The sequence below is a fragment of the Pempheris klunzingeri genome, chromosome 15 (genome assembly GCF_042242105.1).
Source record: "Pempheris klunzingeri isolate RE-2024b chromosome 15, fPemKlu1.hap1, whole genome shotgun sequence".
NCBI lineage: Eukaryota > Metazoa > Chordata > Actinopteri > Acropomatiformes > Pempheridae > Pempheris > Pempheris klunzingeri.
This window is the reverse complement of record NC_092026.1, coordinates 14,569,401-14,584,166: the sequence shown is the minus strand read 5'-3', so window position 1 is coordinate 14,584,166 and position 14,766 is coordinate 14,569,401. Positions and strand designations below refer to the sequence as shown.

The 14,766-nt window shown below is 39.4% G+C and overlaps 1 protein-coding gene across 1 annotated transcript in view; it reads left to right on the top strand.

The window, feature by feature from the left end:
• Positions 1-14,766, top strand: part of brinp2 (bone morphogenetic protein/retinoic acid inducible neural-specific 2) — a 99,864-nt gene that overhangs the window by 46,180 nt on the left and 38,918 nt on the right. The window contains exon 5 of the mRNA XM_070845317.1: positions 13,616-13,852. Coding sequence (XP_070701418.1) covers positions 13,616-13,852 — 237 coding nt within the window. The remainder of the gene's footprint in view (positions 1-13,615; positions 13,853-14,766) is intronic.

The following is a 14,766-nucleotide window of genomic DNA, read 5'->3' as shown; positions in this document are numbered from 1 at the left end:
TGCTCTACTAACTACTAAAGATGCTTGTCAAGAAGGGGTTGAATAATTTTGAGTGCAGCTATATGTATGAATGTATTTTAAACTGTTGTTACATATATCTTCAGGTAACGCTACACTCAGAACATGCTCCCATGATAACTTGATAACCCAAGCTGGTTAACCATGTAGAATCCCTGAAACCTTTTTCTGCAACAAGTATCTGTGACTTAATAGGCTAAAGCTACACTAATCATCATATTTATATTCACAATGCAACAAATGATGTGATAGCCTTTTAGCATCTTTTAGCTCATTGTTTTGGGTTTTATGGTGTTTAATTTTACTGTTTGTTTCAATTTCAGTTCTCATAAACCTTTGTTTGCGCAGAAGGTGGCTGTTTTCAGCAAAAAATGCTCTAATGAACCCACTTTATGTTTCCCGTCCCCCTAAGAACAGACAGATAGACGATGGGCCTTATTCTAAATCTCTTGTACAAATTTTCTAAGTTGGAGTCACCAAATGTACTTGTTATAAATTGTTCACTTCAGCCTCATGAATGCTACCTGTTCATAACAGAACAGGTAGCATGTGCATTAAATTGCATTATAAATATAATTGAAACCCCTAAAATTGCCATATGAGGTGATATTTTCCCGTTTGTTTGAAAACATTTACTTAAATGTTATCAAGGAGCTAAAAGAAGAATTTCTTACTGTTGTGTCAGAAGTTGAATCAGAGACCCCAAAACAATTACAAAGCACAGCTGTCAGTGATGTGTGATGAGAGCAGTGCTGTACTGTAAGTACTGTACTGTAGAAATTAAGAGGGAAAAAATTAATACTAAACAGGTTAGACAGTAATGTCCAACCTCAAAGTGGTCCATTACTATTAATGCTTTCATGTGAAAGACACCAAGATGTTAGACAATTTTCTAGCTTGCGGTAGGCAGTGTTAATTCTGCTTCACTGAGCTTTACATTGAGTTTCAGCTCATTGTTTAGTCATACGGCCCTCAGCTTTACTGTTTTGGTTCAATCTTACAGCTGTTCTCAGTGAACAAGCTTAAACCCCACTGTATTGCACAGAATCAAACAGTAGACGGACAATCAACAACTACTTTGTGGACATAGTTGAGCAACTAGCAGCTAAAGAGACATATTTTCTTCAGGGGTGGGTAGAGACCAAACACAGAGCTAAAAGAGAATGAATATTGGACCTACACTAGCCAGGTGGCCAGAAACACGGCTCTAAATGAATGCTAATGTTGCTCTGCATCTGCCGGATGGGAAATTATTGTATAGAATAATTTAGAAATTATAGGGTGGTGATTGATTTATGTTTTACACTTTTCTCTGTTGCTTCCCAGTGGTCAAACAATAGTTTAAGTCAAAACTTCTGCTAATTAACTCAAAACAACCAGCAACTTTCATCAGATTCTGATCTCTCCATTTGACTGGTGTATGGTTGTGACGAAGACTCTGTCACTGATTGCTGACGGCACATGTTTCAGGGTCTGAAACAGAGCCGATCCATTGTGCTGGCTTATATAGAGGCTCCAGAGGTCCCGTGCAGGTGTGCTGATGGCAGAAGGTACCATGTCTAACCTGGTTAAAGGTGATGTTACCTAACTGATGAAGTTGTGTCAAAGCTTTGGGGTTTATTTAAGGCCTTTGACTGGGAAGTGGTGATGCTTATATGTAGTGATATTTGTGTGATATTTTTGATTCATGTAAGAACTGGCAGTGAAGTTGATTCTTTAAAGGGAAGATAATTGATTGATCAGCAGTTGGTTGGTCCAGGGGGAGGGGCTTAACATTTATAAGCCTCTGGCCACCAAAGCTCACGAGGAGTCAGTGTGAGGGAGGCTGTAAACCAGACAGGTTTTTTGGTCTTTCTGTTTTTGCTGTGGCCGTCCAACTTTCTGGCTTCCTCACTGTTTTTGTAAATAAAAGCACCTCAATAACTTTTGCAACTCAAGCCATTTTTGTTATCTTTTCTTAGACAGCAGACCCATTGATTTTTGCAACAATGGCATAGCATGACAGTCACTTTTTCCTGGCCAGCCCCACCCACTTAAAACCAATGAGAGAAGCGCAGAAAAAGCCAAAAATATAGGCATCTCTCATGTCTCTCATGCCGTTCAAAACTGACAAATAATAGTGTATTCATGCAGGGGGCCATTACACTAAGAAGCTGGTTAACAAAATGGATTTAAAGGTTCTTCAAAGTTTCACAGTGAGTTCTAAATAGTCAATACGAGTATTTTTATTGCATGAAAATTAATTTAGATATCTCATCAGTCAGGTTGAGTCCTAGGGAAGTTTTATGTGTGGGTACATTAAGATGTTGGTTGTAGGTTAATTTTTCTGAAATTCAATTTCTTAAATGCACTCTCATATATTGTTGTTTCAATTAAGTGTGTCCATAGTGGAGCTTGCCTTTTCCGGATAATAGGGATTATCAAATAGTGGTGTCAGGAGGGAAAGAGCCCTCCACTAAAGGCCTACATTTTCCTTCTATTTACTAATGGTGTGATGTATGATGTGTGTGTTGTATGTTGATTTTGTAATGGAATTGGAGAAAATGCAATCACTGGCAATATTCCTGGCTACGTTACTCCAGTTCCTACATGTAAATCTCTTCATTGTAAGAGGATGAACCACTCTATCTGCACAGCCACTTTGTGTTCACTGCACCGCTGAAAAATCATAAAAGAGAGAAAAAAACTGTGTCAGATTTAAAGGACAGAAGAGTGTTACATCATTTTTAGTGGTATGGTAGAAACTCTAAAGCTCCATGCTGTACATTCTCTAGGCAAGTAGAAAAAAAAAAAATCTCTTTGTATTTTCTATTCCCAGAATGCTTCAGTGCTCCACTGTTCTTAGTCTTTCTGATCTCTGACTCTGATTCCATGCTTGTGTGCATGTGGATGTGTGTTGTGTACCTTTAGGCTTTGCCTGGATGCTTGTTTGTGTGTGTGTGTGTGTGTGTGCATATGAAGACCACTCAGTTGGTGCCAACAGTTGCTACCCTTCTCTCATCATTAACGGTTTTAAAAAACAGCCTGACTTAAGCCTGCACTCAGAGTGATGCTTTGAAGTGGAGTTGCAAAGTCCACTATTTTTATTGAATATTTTAATTAATGTTTTTTAAAGACTTTGTCCCAAAAAAAAAAAAAAAAAAGAAACCTGCTCAGTTATTACTTGTGCGTTTCTGTTGTGTGAATGAATGTGTGGGTGGATGGGTGGGTGGGTGGTGCAGTTGAGTATATGTGTATTAACAACACACCAAGAGTCCAGGGGCAGTAACAACACACAGGCTCATTTTGGGAGAGACGGGGATACATATCAGAGACATCAGAGCACATCAGTTGAGTTAAGAAGCCTCCAGTTTACATAATCTTCACTTAGAGAGGAAAGAGGAAAACAAAAACCAACCGGACAAAGTTTTGTAGATGACAAACTCCACATTGGCTCATAGAATTTCAGACTCAGAAAATACATTATCTGTGACCTATATGATTCATTGCTTAATCTCAGATGAACAGCTTGGCTATTCCTGACAGAAGGTTCACTAAGTCATGCAGTGATGCTGTTCTCTGCCGGTGTGTTGGAATGAAAATAAGCAGAGCTGACCTTTAAAGGACTTCAGACCTCCCGAGACTAAGAGCACAGCGAGGATCTTAGGATTTAACTGTAGTTAAATCGAAAATTAGAGTGGAAATAATATCACCTGCAACAAGCTCAACTGGTGACAGTCTAAACCAAAAGCTTAGAATAATAATAATAATGATGTCCATCCTGTTTGTTGCATCTGCCTGTGCTTAGAATCAGCAGCTGTTAGCACCTTCGCTGCACAGAACCTTTGTTTTTTTCAACTTGATACCCTGAAAGTGGGTCAGTTGCTGCTATGAGATTCAGTTTCACCAGAATAAGCTAACACTGGGTTTACATGAAAGAACCAGTGTAAATTCAACATAAATGAACCTGTTGATGCACAGATAACACGCAGCTTCACTGTCGATACTGGACGCTGTGTCCCTTTTTTTAATTGGACTATTTAAAGTGAAGAAAATGCTATGTCTTTCAGTGCCACTAACTTGCAATAGCTAATTATGTTGCCCAGTTATTCTTCAAACTTTAATGCTGAGGTGTGGGCAGGCAGTCATGTCAGGAATTAGGTAGGAAGCCATATAAATGTTTATTCTTCAAATTCACCATGCTTTTCATACTTATTAATAAAACAGAATTATGCATCCACAAGCACTTAAATGGATATTGACATTTTAAACATAGATTATTTAAAAATGTAAATTGAGATTTCTACTGTGTTTCTTGAGATCTACAAATGTGGGGACATCGCCAAAAATAAGTTCAACAACAGGTTTCCCAAACTTATTTAGAAGAAAAAATGGAAGTGGTCAGCAAAATTATTGCCCAAACAGTCCTTTGGAAACACCCGACACAGTTTACAGCCTGACTCTTTAGTTCTTTTCGGATTCGACTCGACAGTTTTCCTGTGCAAAAGCAGATTTTCATCAACATTTTTATGTTCACTTATGGTCTTACCTCCAAATGAAGTGTTTTTGATATTCTTGGAACCAATATTTCTTCTATGAGAGATTCAGGATTGGTGGAATGTGGTTTCCTGCTTCAAGTTTTTAGGCACACCTACATACAATAGATAGCACAGGAAATGGGTTCAGGCAAGGTGTTACCTTTTGTTCTAGAACAAAAGTTATAATAACTTTGTTTATATTTATTTATGAAAAAAAGTGAGGCCCAAGCACAATTATCCTTTAAAATTCAAAACACTTTCCATTCCACTTAAAGCCCACATTGCAACAAATGAAAGTACATGCCTGACCTGTTTCTACTTCAATACCAACCAGGCTCACAGATCCACACCCACAGATTACTCTTAGTTTGACTTATTTTGACACTGAACATAGCCTCTTATTTTTACTTTTTTTATATGCTGACCATTGGCCTGCCCAAGTAAACCAACCAAGGCCTGCAACATACTGTATGTACAGTACAGTTCTCTGGAGAACACAATGCTCTGCAACCTCACAGTCATGACACAAACATTGTGTTTTTTTTTTGTTATTTTCCTCAGAAAACCTTCCCATGTACGCTCACCAACCACTTCATTAAGTATACCTAACTGCTCGTCAACTGCTCATTAATGTTAATATCTAATCAGCCAATCATGTGGCAACAACTCAGTGCATCTAGGCATGTAGACATGGTCAAGATGTTCACACCAAACCAAGGAATCAGAGTGGGGAAAAGGGTGATTTAAGTGACTTTGAACTAGTTGTTGGTGCCAGACAAGTTGATATTTCAGAACTGGTGATCTTCATGCATAACCATCTCTAGGGTTTACAGAGAATGGCATGAAAAAGAGAAAATGTCCAGTGTGAGGCAGTTCTCTGGGCAAAAATGCTTTGCTGATAGCTGAGGTCAGAGATTGGCCAGACTGGTTTGAGCTGATAAGAAGACGACAATAACTCAAATAACCACTTGTTACAAGTGAGGTGTGCAAAAGAGCATCTCTGATGACACAACATGTCAAACCTTGAAGAAAATGGAGTGAAGCAGCAGTAGGCTCAACCGGTCACTTTATTAGGTTAGCTTGCCACCTAAGAAAGTGGCCAGCGAGCGTAGGGTGTGTCACAGTATGCCACTTATTGATCCAGTGTCTGTTTGTTGCAGTAGGTCTGTGAATAAACCTACACTGTAGTCATATACTCACTGAACAGTCTGCTTCTCTATGGGAGATTTATAAACTCAATACCACTTTCTTCTTAATCATCAGAGCAGACTGGTCACTAACCTTCATAAAAACTGCAAACACAGATTTCCTCCTCAATCATTTATTGGAAAATCAAATGATTGATTAATGGGGAAAAAAATAATCTGAATCTGCTGAACCAAATAGTTTGATTTATATTTCTGCTACCAGCTTTATTGTCCTTCTAGGTCACCAACATTTAACACTATTCCACCATCCAAGTTTATGACATGGTTGAGCGGAACAAGAAATATCTCTGTGGAACATAAAGGTGCACTTGCAACACCCCTCACCAGTGTAATCTGGTGTAAAAGTTGTAATTGCCACATCTTAATCCAAGAGCCATACCTTCACACTTCTACATGTAGGGCAAACTACTTCCTGTACCGACACTCAATGTTACCATTAGATGTAAATGATGTGCGGAATTGTTCAGGGTAGGGATAGTGGGCTGATAAAAAGACTAGCCATAATAATAATGCTATAACAATAAGCTTTGGTCCACTTGTGGCAAGACAGACCAAGACCCCCTTTGCAAGTCCACCTGACCATGGCCTCCCTGCTGTAATGGCCAGTACATAGCTGCCATTTTGGTCCTCCTCTGAGACCTCTAGGAATACTTTCAGGGTCTATAGCACAGAGAACTGATGTGGGAGAATAGAGGCACTTAGTTTATTTGTAGCCAGGAGTCTACCCTCTACCCTTTTCCAAACTCTAAAACTCATAAAATTAAACAAATACAGAAGCCTATGTGAACACGGCAGAGATGTGTTTAATAATACATGTTCCTAGAATACAATATAGGCTTTCTCCCAATGTATCACAGTCAATTTAGTTTCTCAGTGTATTATCTAGAAAGGATTTTATAATACAAGCACAAAAAGCAAGCTGCAAGGTTCGCTTTTTAGTCAGATATGACACCATTGCCTGCTGACAGCTGCTCAGTGGCCTTCTCAGAGGGACTCCAGGAAAACCTCCCCCACAGCATGCCAAATGCATCTTTAGAACTCCGTTTGAATTCCATCAATACATGGAGCAGGGCCTAGGGACAGATGCTGTACGATACTTATGAGCTCCTGCAGGGTGAGAGGTCTGTCAAGTGCCTCCCTCTGCTCAGACCTAACTCTGGGCAGTCACTGAAACAAATTCTCAGCACACCACCTGTCACTGTATAATACAGCATATACATTGTTTGCCAGATTTCTTATCGGTGCCTTCTCAGACGTCGCGGTCCTCAATGGCAGTCTCAAATGTAAAGGTTGCGTAGAGAGAAGGAGAGATATGGAGAGGTAGAGGCAGAGTGCCAAATGAAACTTTGAAAAAGTATTCGTGACTATGGAGACATTTCGCCCTTTTAACTTACAATGCTTATATGATCTTATTGACTCACCTCCAAGAAGTCCTTATCTATTCCGAACCTCACCGCTATGCATTTTGCATATGTCAACTGTATAGCCGAATCTTTGTGAAAGAACACAAAGCTATCACACAAAGAACCCTGCTGTAGAAAATGCACATTTCATTCGGTAGTCTGTAGAATTGAATTTAATTCAAAATGACAGATAGAAACATTAAAAGTAAGAAGAAGAAGAAGAAGACCGAGAGACGGAGAGAGTGTGTGATACAGTAACATCTGTGTCAGGCCATGCACTGTACTATATAGTGAAGCTGGGTCACTGCCAAAGCCTGAGGCTCTTGAGAGAGGGAGCACAGTCCAAGGGTACCAACACCATCTCTTCTACAGCCAAGAGTGCATTCTGGTGTAGTGGACCAAGCACTCTCTCAAGCAAAGACTTAGACAGAACACACACACACACACACTCTTGGACACACACTGATAACAGAGGGGTGGCGATCATGGGGGAGGCTTAAGAGCTTCAAATTGCCCAAAATGGAAAGTGTGGTCTCTGCAGGAGATTCGGAGATAGAAAGAGAGGGAACCATGGGTCTGCTATTTCTGGTCTACTGGGGTGATCCAAATCTGTGACTGGATTGACGCAAAGCCTTATGGGTAATAACCCTAAAAGACCCCATCAGAAGGTGACACCCATCCAAGGTTTTTCCTGAAATTCACAGTGAGAAACAGATGCCTGGAAAAAAACAAAACAACAATCCAACTGATCAGATGTCAGCCAGCAAAACAAATTATGAGACACATGAAGCAAAGTTATTCCAGAGCTTTTCATCCAAAATTTCTAATTTCTATCTCATCAGAGGGCTGATGAGCTCAGTTACTTAGTCCAAAGTTTGACACTTGGCTCCGTGTCTGTAGTAATTAAACTTGGTAGCACTCGCTTTATGTGCCTCAATGATCATTTAGCACTTTTTTAGTGTTTTTCCTGTTTTTTCAGTCAGACGGAAACCTTGTAGCTGCCCCAGTTCCTGCCAATCCTAGTAACCTGATCCCCCTACACTACCAGCACACCTGTTCCTCATTCTCTCAATATCTCCCCTGCAATATGCAAACCCTCTTTCCCAATAATTTGCCAGATTGAATGTATTAACCAGTCTTAGTGGTCCAGCCTTAGTTCCTGTTTCTTGCCTGCCTGTTCCTGACCACAGCCTGTTCCCGGTTTTGCCTGCCTGCCCTTTGCCTGTTTAGTTTGCCCTCATTGACTGATTACCTGTTGCCAAACTATGCTTTGAACTTTCACAAGTACACAAGGAAGGTAGCAACTTGGAGGCATAATAATGAGTAACTCAAATAGGATATTTTCTGTTTTCCCCTTCTTAATCACCATGCCCATTCTATGTAAAGCATGTCTTATTCAAGCTATGGCTTGACTTTGCTCGCCACTGTGATTATCATGCCATGTTAAACTCTCGGAACTGCTCTCGGTCCCAGCTGTACGTCATCTGTAACAACGCAGTCCTAATATATTGTAGCTGACTGGGAATAAGAAGTGTAGGGAACAATACGAGGCAGTAAGACAGTTGATTTAAAGTTACCCTGTGGAGTTTGCATTGCATTGCATTCAATATGTCAGGATACACCCTCAAGGGCCATTGAATGCATTTCTTTCTGTCTAAAACATTTGTAAAGAACATGTTTGTTAGTGCGTAGTGTTTCCCCACATTTTACTGGCACATTATACTGTGTTCCACCAGTTTCTGTAACTCAATGCAATGTCTCGATCAGCTATTTTAATCGACCCCTTCTGAAAAAATGAAGCGTCTTCCTGAGGTTTACCCCCTAAAACTGCAGCAGTAGTCTATAGGGCTTATGGGAAATGGTGTTTGTGAAAGGCAGCTAAAAAGGAAAAAATTTGAATACGTTTTCAAAACACTACCATCCTCATCTGGACATAAATAAAGCAGGCTACATGACATAGCATCGTGAGAGGCTCTGTTCCAGGGATAGGTCTTTAGTTCTTTGCACTATTATTGAAATCAAAATGATTTTGAATGACGTTGTCTTACTTCTGTAATAATAATAATATTTGGACTACAGAAACAGAAAACTGTCAGTGAATTCAAATACATAGTGGTCAATGTGAAAATAAGGCTATTACCCAAGTTTTCTCAAAGTTGATGTACACTTTCACCTAGTGATGTGCTAACTTGATTGCTTGGTTGGTGAATGGCTTTCATTTTAGCTTCCTTTCAAATGTTCAAGGATGTGATTCCTTTTCAGCTAATCCCCTTTTCAGAGTTTATGTGCATCTGACAGTTCAGAGAGTCATACTGAAGGCCTCTTTTAACCTAAGTAAGCCTCCCTTATCGTTCCCACCTCAGTGACATTCATACGGGCTTAATTGCATCACTGAGGCTTGTGTGGCTTTAAATGATACAAAATGCCAAATAGGGGTGAATATTCATCCTAGACACATTGTGTGACATATTGAGGTGTGCGTTTTTATTCATTGTGGATCGGCAGATGTGAATTCCTTGATGAACAAGATGAGCATTTTGCTGAATACTAATGTGCTGGAGCAATAATGATGTGTGTCAAAGGTGAAAAGCAGCAAGGTGAGAAGACAAGGAGTGAACAATAAGTGCCTCACTATTTTTTTATTTTTTTATTTATTTATTTAACAGGGACGGTACACATTAATGAACATTTCTGTAAATGTGCCAGTATTAGCGTAAGGAGGCTATGCCTGACAACCATGTTGAATGAACTTTACTCATTTTCAATCTCTGCTTTTATTATGTTCCTTATGAAAATCAATCAAGTTCTGTTGGATACACAAAACACCATTTCTTTTCCTTACTTCTCTAATACAGCTATGCAATTACTACGCTATTCACTGGGGCTAGACTTCTGCTTCTGATCATGATTGTAACAGCAATTATATGAGAACTAAGAATTATGTAAGAACGTGGAGAGTACTGCCCTGTTGTCCTTTTCCTGTCTGCATTGCAACTTTTTTCAGAAGGACTTCTGTAGGACTTGGGAGCACAGAAGCTGTGGTGTTATTTCTCATTTTATATTTCATATAAAATATAGCTACTCAGCTGCTTTCTTTGTAAATCTACCTACACAACCTAACAAACCACCGCAACACATTTAGATATTATACAAAGTCTATCTTAGACTCTGTCTTCTTTTTTAGGGGTCGTATAGCAGTATTTCTTTCTGTAGGATTTTTTTGCAATCAAATCAGGCTTTCACTGACATCTGAAAAACATGCGCGAGCATCTGCATTTGTAGAACAGCTAATAGGAACGCTCTCTCTGAAAGGACCTGTGATCGGCCCATCTCCCATAATGGGCTAGATTTTCTAAAGCCTGAAAATAGAACCAAGAGGAGGTGCAGAATTCTAGTTTTCTCTCAGACCATTTGAATTACAATACACTGAAAGGTTATTGTGGAAATTTTGCCCAATGACTATAGTTTGATCTACTATACTGGCATTCAAAATAGCACTTTTGCTGCATTTTTTTTTAACATGGTGCGTAAAGCAGGGTAATCCCCATTTTAGGTTGATATCTAAAACATCTGTCTGAAAAAGTTAATTGTATCTGGCAACACATAGAATACAAACTAACTTTCTGACATGTTTTAGGCACCAATCAAAAAAGATAAATAAAAGCATTGAACAAAATTGACAAATTTGAATTAATACAAGAATATGCAAATTTTAGAGAGGCTCCTCAGAGGAGAGAAAGAAATAGAATCACTGATGCTCATTTTGTTTTGAGTACAAAACAATGACCTGGCTCTCAATACAGAAGCTTATTTGGATACTACTATACGTCTGCTACAAAGTCCTTATGAACCCAGAGCAGTCCACAGGAAAATGATCACATCTACTATCCAAATGTGAGCGATTGTAGCTGACAGAAAGACAGAAAAAAGTAGAACGACAGAATAACAAACAGCGAGGTGGAAGAGAGACAGAGAGAATGGGATAGTGATTGGGGATGGTTATTTAGCTGTCTCCCGAACTGAAGAAACCCCTGCCAAATTTGCAACTAGTACACACACACTCACGCACAAACACACACTCACACATGCAAAAACCTCAAAGCACCTGCCAAAGCATGGAAGAGACTAATTACATCTCTTTCCAAACCATTGAAAGAGCAAATACCAAAGAAGAGACATGCATATTCATAGCAGGGCACAGCAGGATTGACTTGCCTGTTGAAAATCATCCAGAGGGAGACTGTGAAGTGGGGAGAGAGGAAGCTTTTGACATAACAAATTGATGATTATTAGACAGGCAGACAAGGAGACACACATGGACCAACACACAGATTCAGAGAGGCAGCGTGAACACCGCATGGCAAGTCCTCTGAAAGCCGCCCGCTGATTTCTAACAGATGACAATGCACTTTTAACGTTACGCACGGGCTTTTGATTTGGTTTAATAGACTGTGCAGCCATGAAAACTTGGCACCCCGATTAGCATGCCACTGTATTGTTAATATAATGTAAATAATTCAAGCTATGAAATTGAAACTAGAATGTTATCCCACTGTTAAAGGACACGAACACGGACAGTGTGTACAGCTTGAGCATTTCTTTGATATCAACTCTGTGGCTTCGGTCCTCGATTACTCACCTACCTTACAAATCATATATTATATTATACACTGTTGCCCATGAAGTTGAAATAAAATGTTTTTTACCTCTTCCCATGAAATGATTGTGACAATGTGATTTATTCTTGATAAATAAAGTGTATATCTTCTCAACTTTATGGATCAAACTCTTCCAAACATATCACAGTGAAACTTAAACCACAATGAACCTTTGCAAACTGTGTATTCAGGCTTTAACAAATTTGGGGGTATTGAACAATTATTCCAACTTTATGGGCAACAGTGTATTATATTATATTATATAAAAGAAAAACAAAATCCCTTTTGTTGTATTGTGTATTTGTGTATGTAATAACCAGTTGTACTGCATGTTCTAATTGTAAGCAAGTTTGTACAGTATTTAATTCCACTTACAACAACTCTGTGTAGCTATACTGGCTCATGGTCGCCATTTATCAGTAGGTCGGTGCCATCAATAATTGTGAAAACTTTGTGAGCAGACAGCAGACATTTTTACTTGGCAGAGCAGGAAAACCAGTTGTTACTAATCATACTAACAATGGCTCTGTTCTATTCATGTGTGCCATGACAGTTTGACAGGAAACCAGCATGAACAATGCCAGAGCCTTGAAACTGAAGTTGTTAAATGGAATTCAGCAATCATTAGTTTTCTATTTTATACCTGTGTTTTTTTTTTTTTACGTGTCAAAATGTAAATTGCCCTGCTTGTGAGATATACTGTATATCTGGGGCAGAAATGTCCCCAGGTTGTTATATGCAACCATTACCTATCAATCTTAGCACACCTTAAAACACCTGTGATGATAAATATAAAATATAAAAGATATAAATCCCTCTTTCTCTTATTTTTTCTGCCATGGTATGTGTTTTTAATACCTTTAGTGAAACAGAATACACAGTTTAAGCAACCTTGTGTATACAGTTTGTGTCTACAAGTACAAGCAGACCAGAGATATGATCAGAGGTTGTGATTAAAAAAAAAAAGAAAAGTTAAAAGTTGAATAAATATCTTGTAAAGCTTACAGTTTAGGGTAGGTTATGGTTAGGCATTGCAGAAATCACCTGGTGGAGAACTGCACTTCACAGAGTGCACTTTTCTAATTGTATATGCACTCACAGTATGTGCTACAAGAGCTGCCACTGAAAATGACATGAGCTGAGCTATATAGCTGGTCCCTTCACCAATCAGCCGTTTGAAATTCGGTTAAGTGACTCTTCTTTTAAGGCAAGAGCCCCTCACCACTATAGACACAGCCTTTCTTTGCACATGTCGTTTCTATTGGCCTCAGCCATGATAAGACGTGTCATTAATGTGAGACTCCCTGTGCAATATTAAATAATAGTACACAAGCTGTACTGCAGATGAGCATTTTAATAGCTTGTATTCTGTTGTATACATTGGAGCTTGAATTCATGTTACTGTCATAGACTGTGAATACATGACACAAGTAAAAATTATGGTAAATGTGTGTCCATTAAAAGGAACATTCAAGATTTCCATCCAACAGCAGTGATTCCAAGCTGCTAAGTCTACAATGACTGTTGATTTCAAAGAAATATAATTTTTCAGCACCCCGATGTATAAATAATTCTGTAAGAAATGGTATGACGAGTACAAATGCAATGCTATGAATTTCCATTCGCAGTGTTGTTTAGTTATCAAACGTCATCAAAAACTTAATGTACAAAGGCTACAAATGCAGCTCAACATTCTCAACATTTCTACTTTCAGCCTTACAAAAATAATATGAAATGATGTGAACCAGCTTGAATAGATTAAAGAAAAATGAAGAAAATACCTTACCATGTGTTTGTCTCATCTTTTCCAGGCTTGCAAGATGTCCTGCCAGAGTTCCTGCGTGGGCGTTTTGTGGAGGCAGCCCTCAGCTATGTGGCATGCAACTCGGAGGGTGAGTTGCTCTGCCGCAACAATGACTGCTGGTGCCGGTGCTCTCCCCGCTTCCCAGAATGCAACTGTCCCTTCGCTGACATCAAGGTCATGGAGGAGAACTTGGAGAAGAGCAAAGCTGCCTGGAGCAGCTTCAACCAAGAGTTCATGGAATCAGGTATGGGTTGGAATTCTTAATATGAAAGTCACTGGGCAGGCAGTGGCAAAGGCTGCCAATAAAATTTGGGTTGGTTGGTTTTTAGTTTAACTTCAAGGCCTGTATGGATATATAAATAGATATTGAGTTTATATCAAAGCGACTATGTAAAGAATTTGTATGAGACTGCAGGATCTTTAAAAAGTACCTTAAAGAGTAAAGTAAAGTTTCTTATTACACTATGATTTGATCCTCAGCCGGGATCAGATTGTTCATTACAGCAGAATGTTTTTGTCCTTTTCCAGGGAGAATCTCAGGGATTATATCCTCAAGAGACCTCAAAAGTCTGCAAAAATCTATGATGTACAATACAATATTCCAATCACCAGCACATACCCTCTCCACATTCTCCCACCCCGACATATGTAAGGGATAATGACCGACAACGCATCCATTTTCAGGAATACATTTCCGATTATGGACACCTTTAAGGGCATTATCTCGCCTATACCATGGTTATTTGCCAAATAAAGACATTCATTTATATTTTCATGCGTTTTGCAACCAAAATTTAAAGTTTCTCTCAAGGCATAACTCTGTTTCAAGCACTGTTGCCTCACAGCAAGAAGGTTCCAGGTTTGAATCTTCCAGCCGGCTGGTTTGCAGTTTGAATTTGGGGCCTTTCCGTGTGGAGTTTGCATGTTGTCCCTGTGTTTGCATGGGTTCTCTCTGGGTACTCCAGCTTCCTCCCACAGTCCAAAGACATGCAGGTTATGTTAATTGGTGACTCTAACTTACCCGTAGGAGTGAGTGTGAGTGTGAAAGGTTGTCTGTGTCTATGTGTTGTTCCTGTGGTTGGCTGGCGACCAGTCCAGGGTGTACCCTGCCTCTCGCCAATGTTAGCTGGGATTGGCTCCAGCCCCCCAGGATAAGTG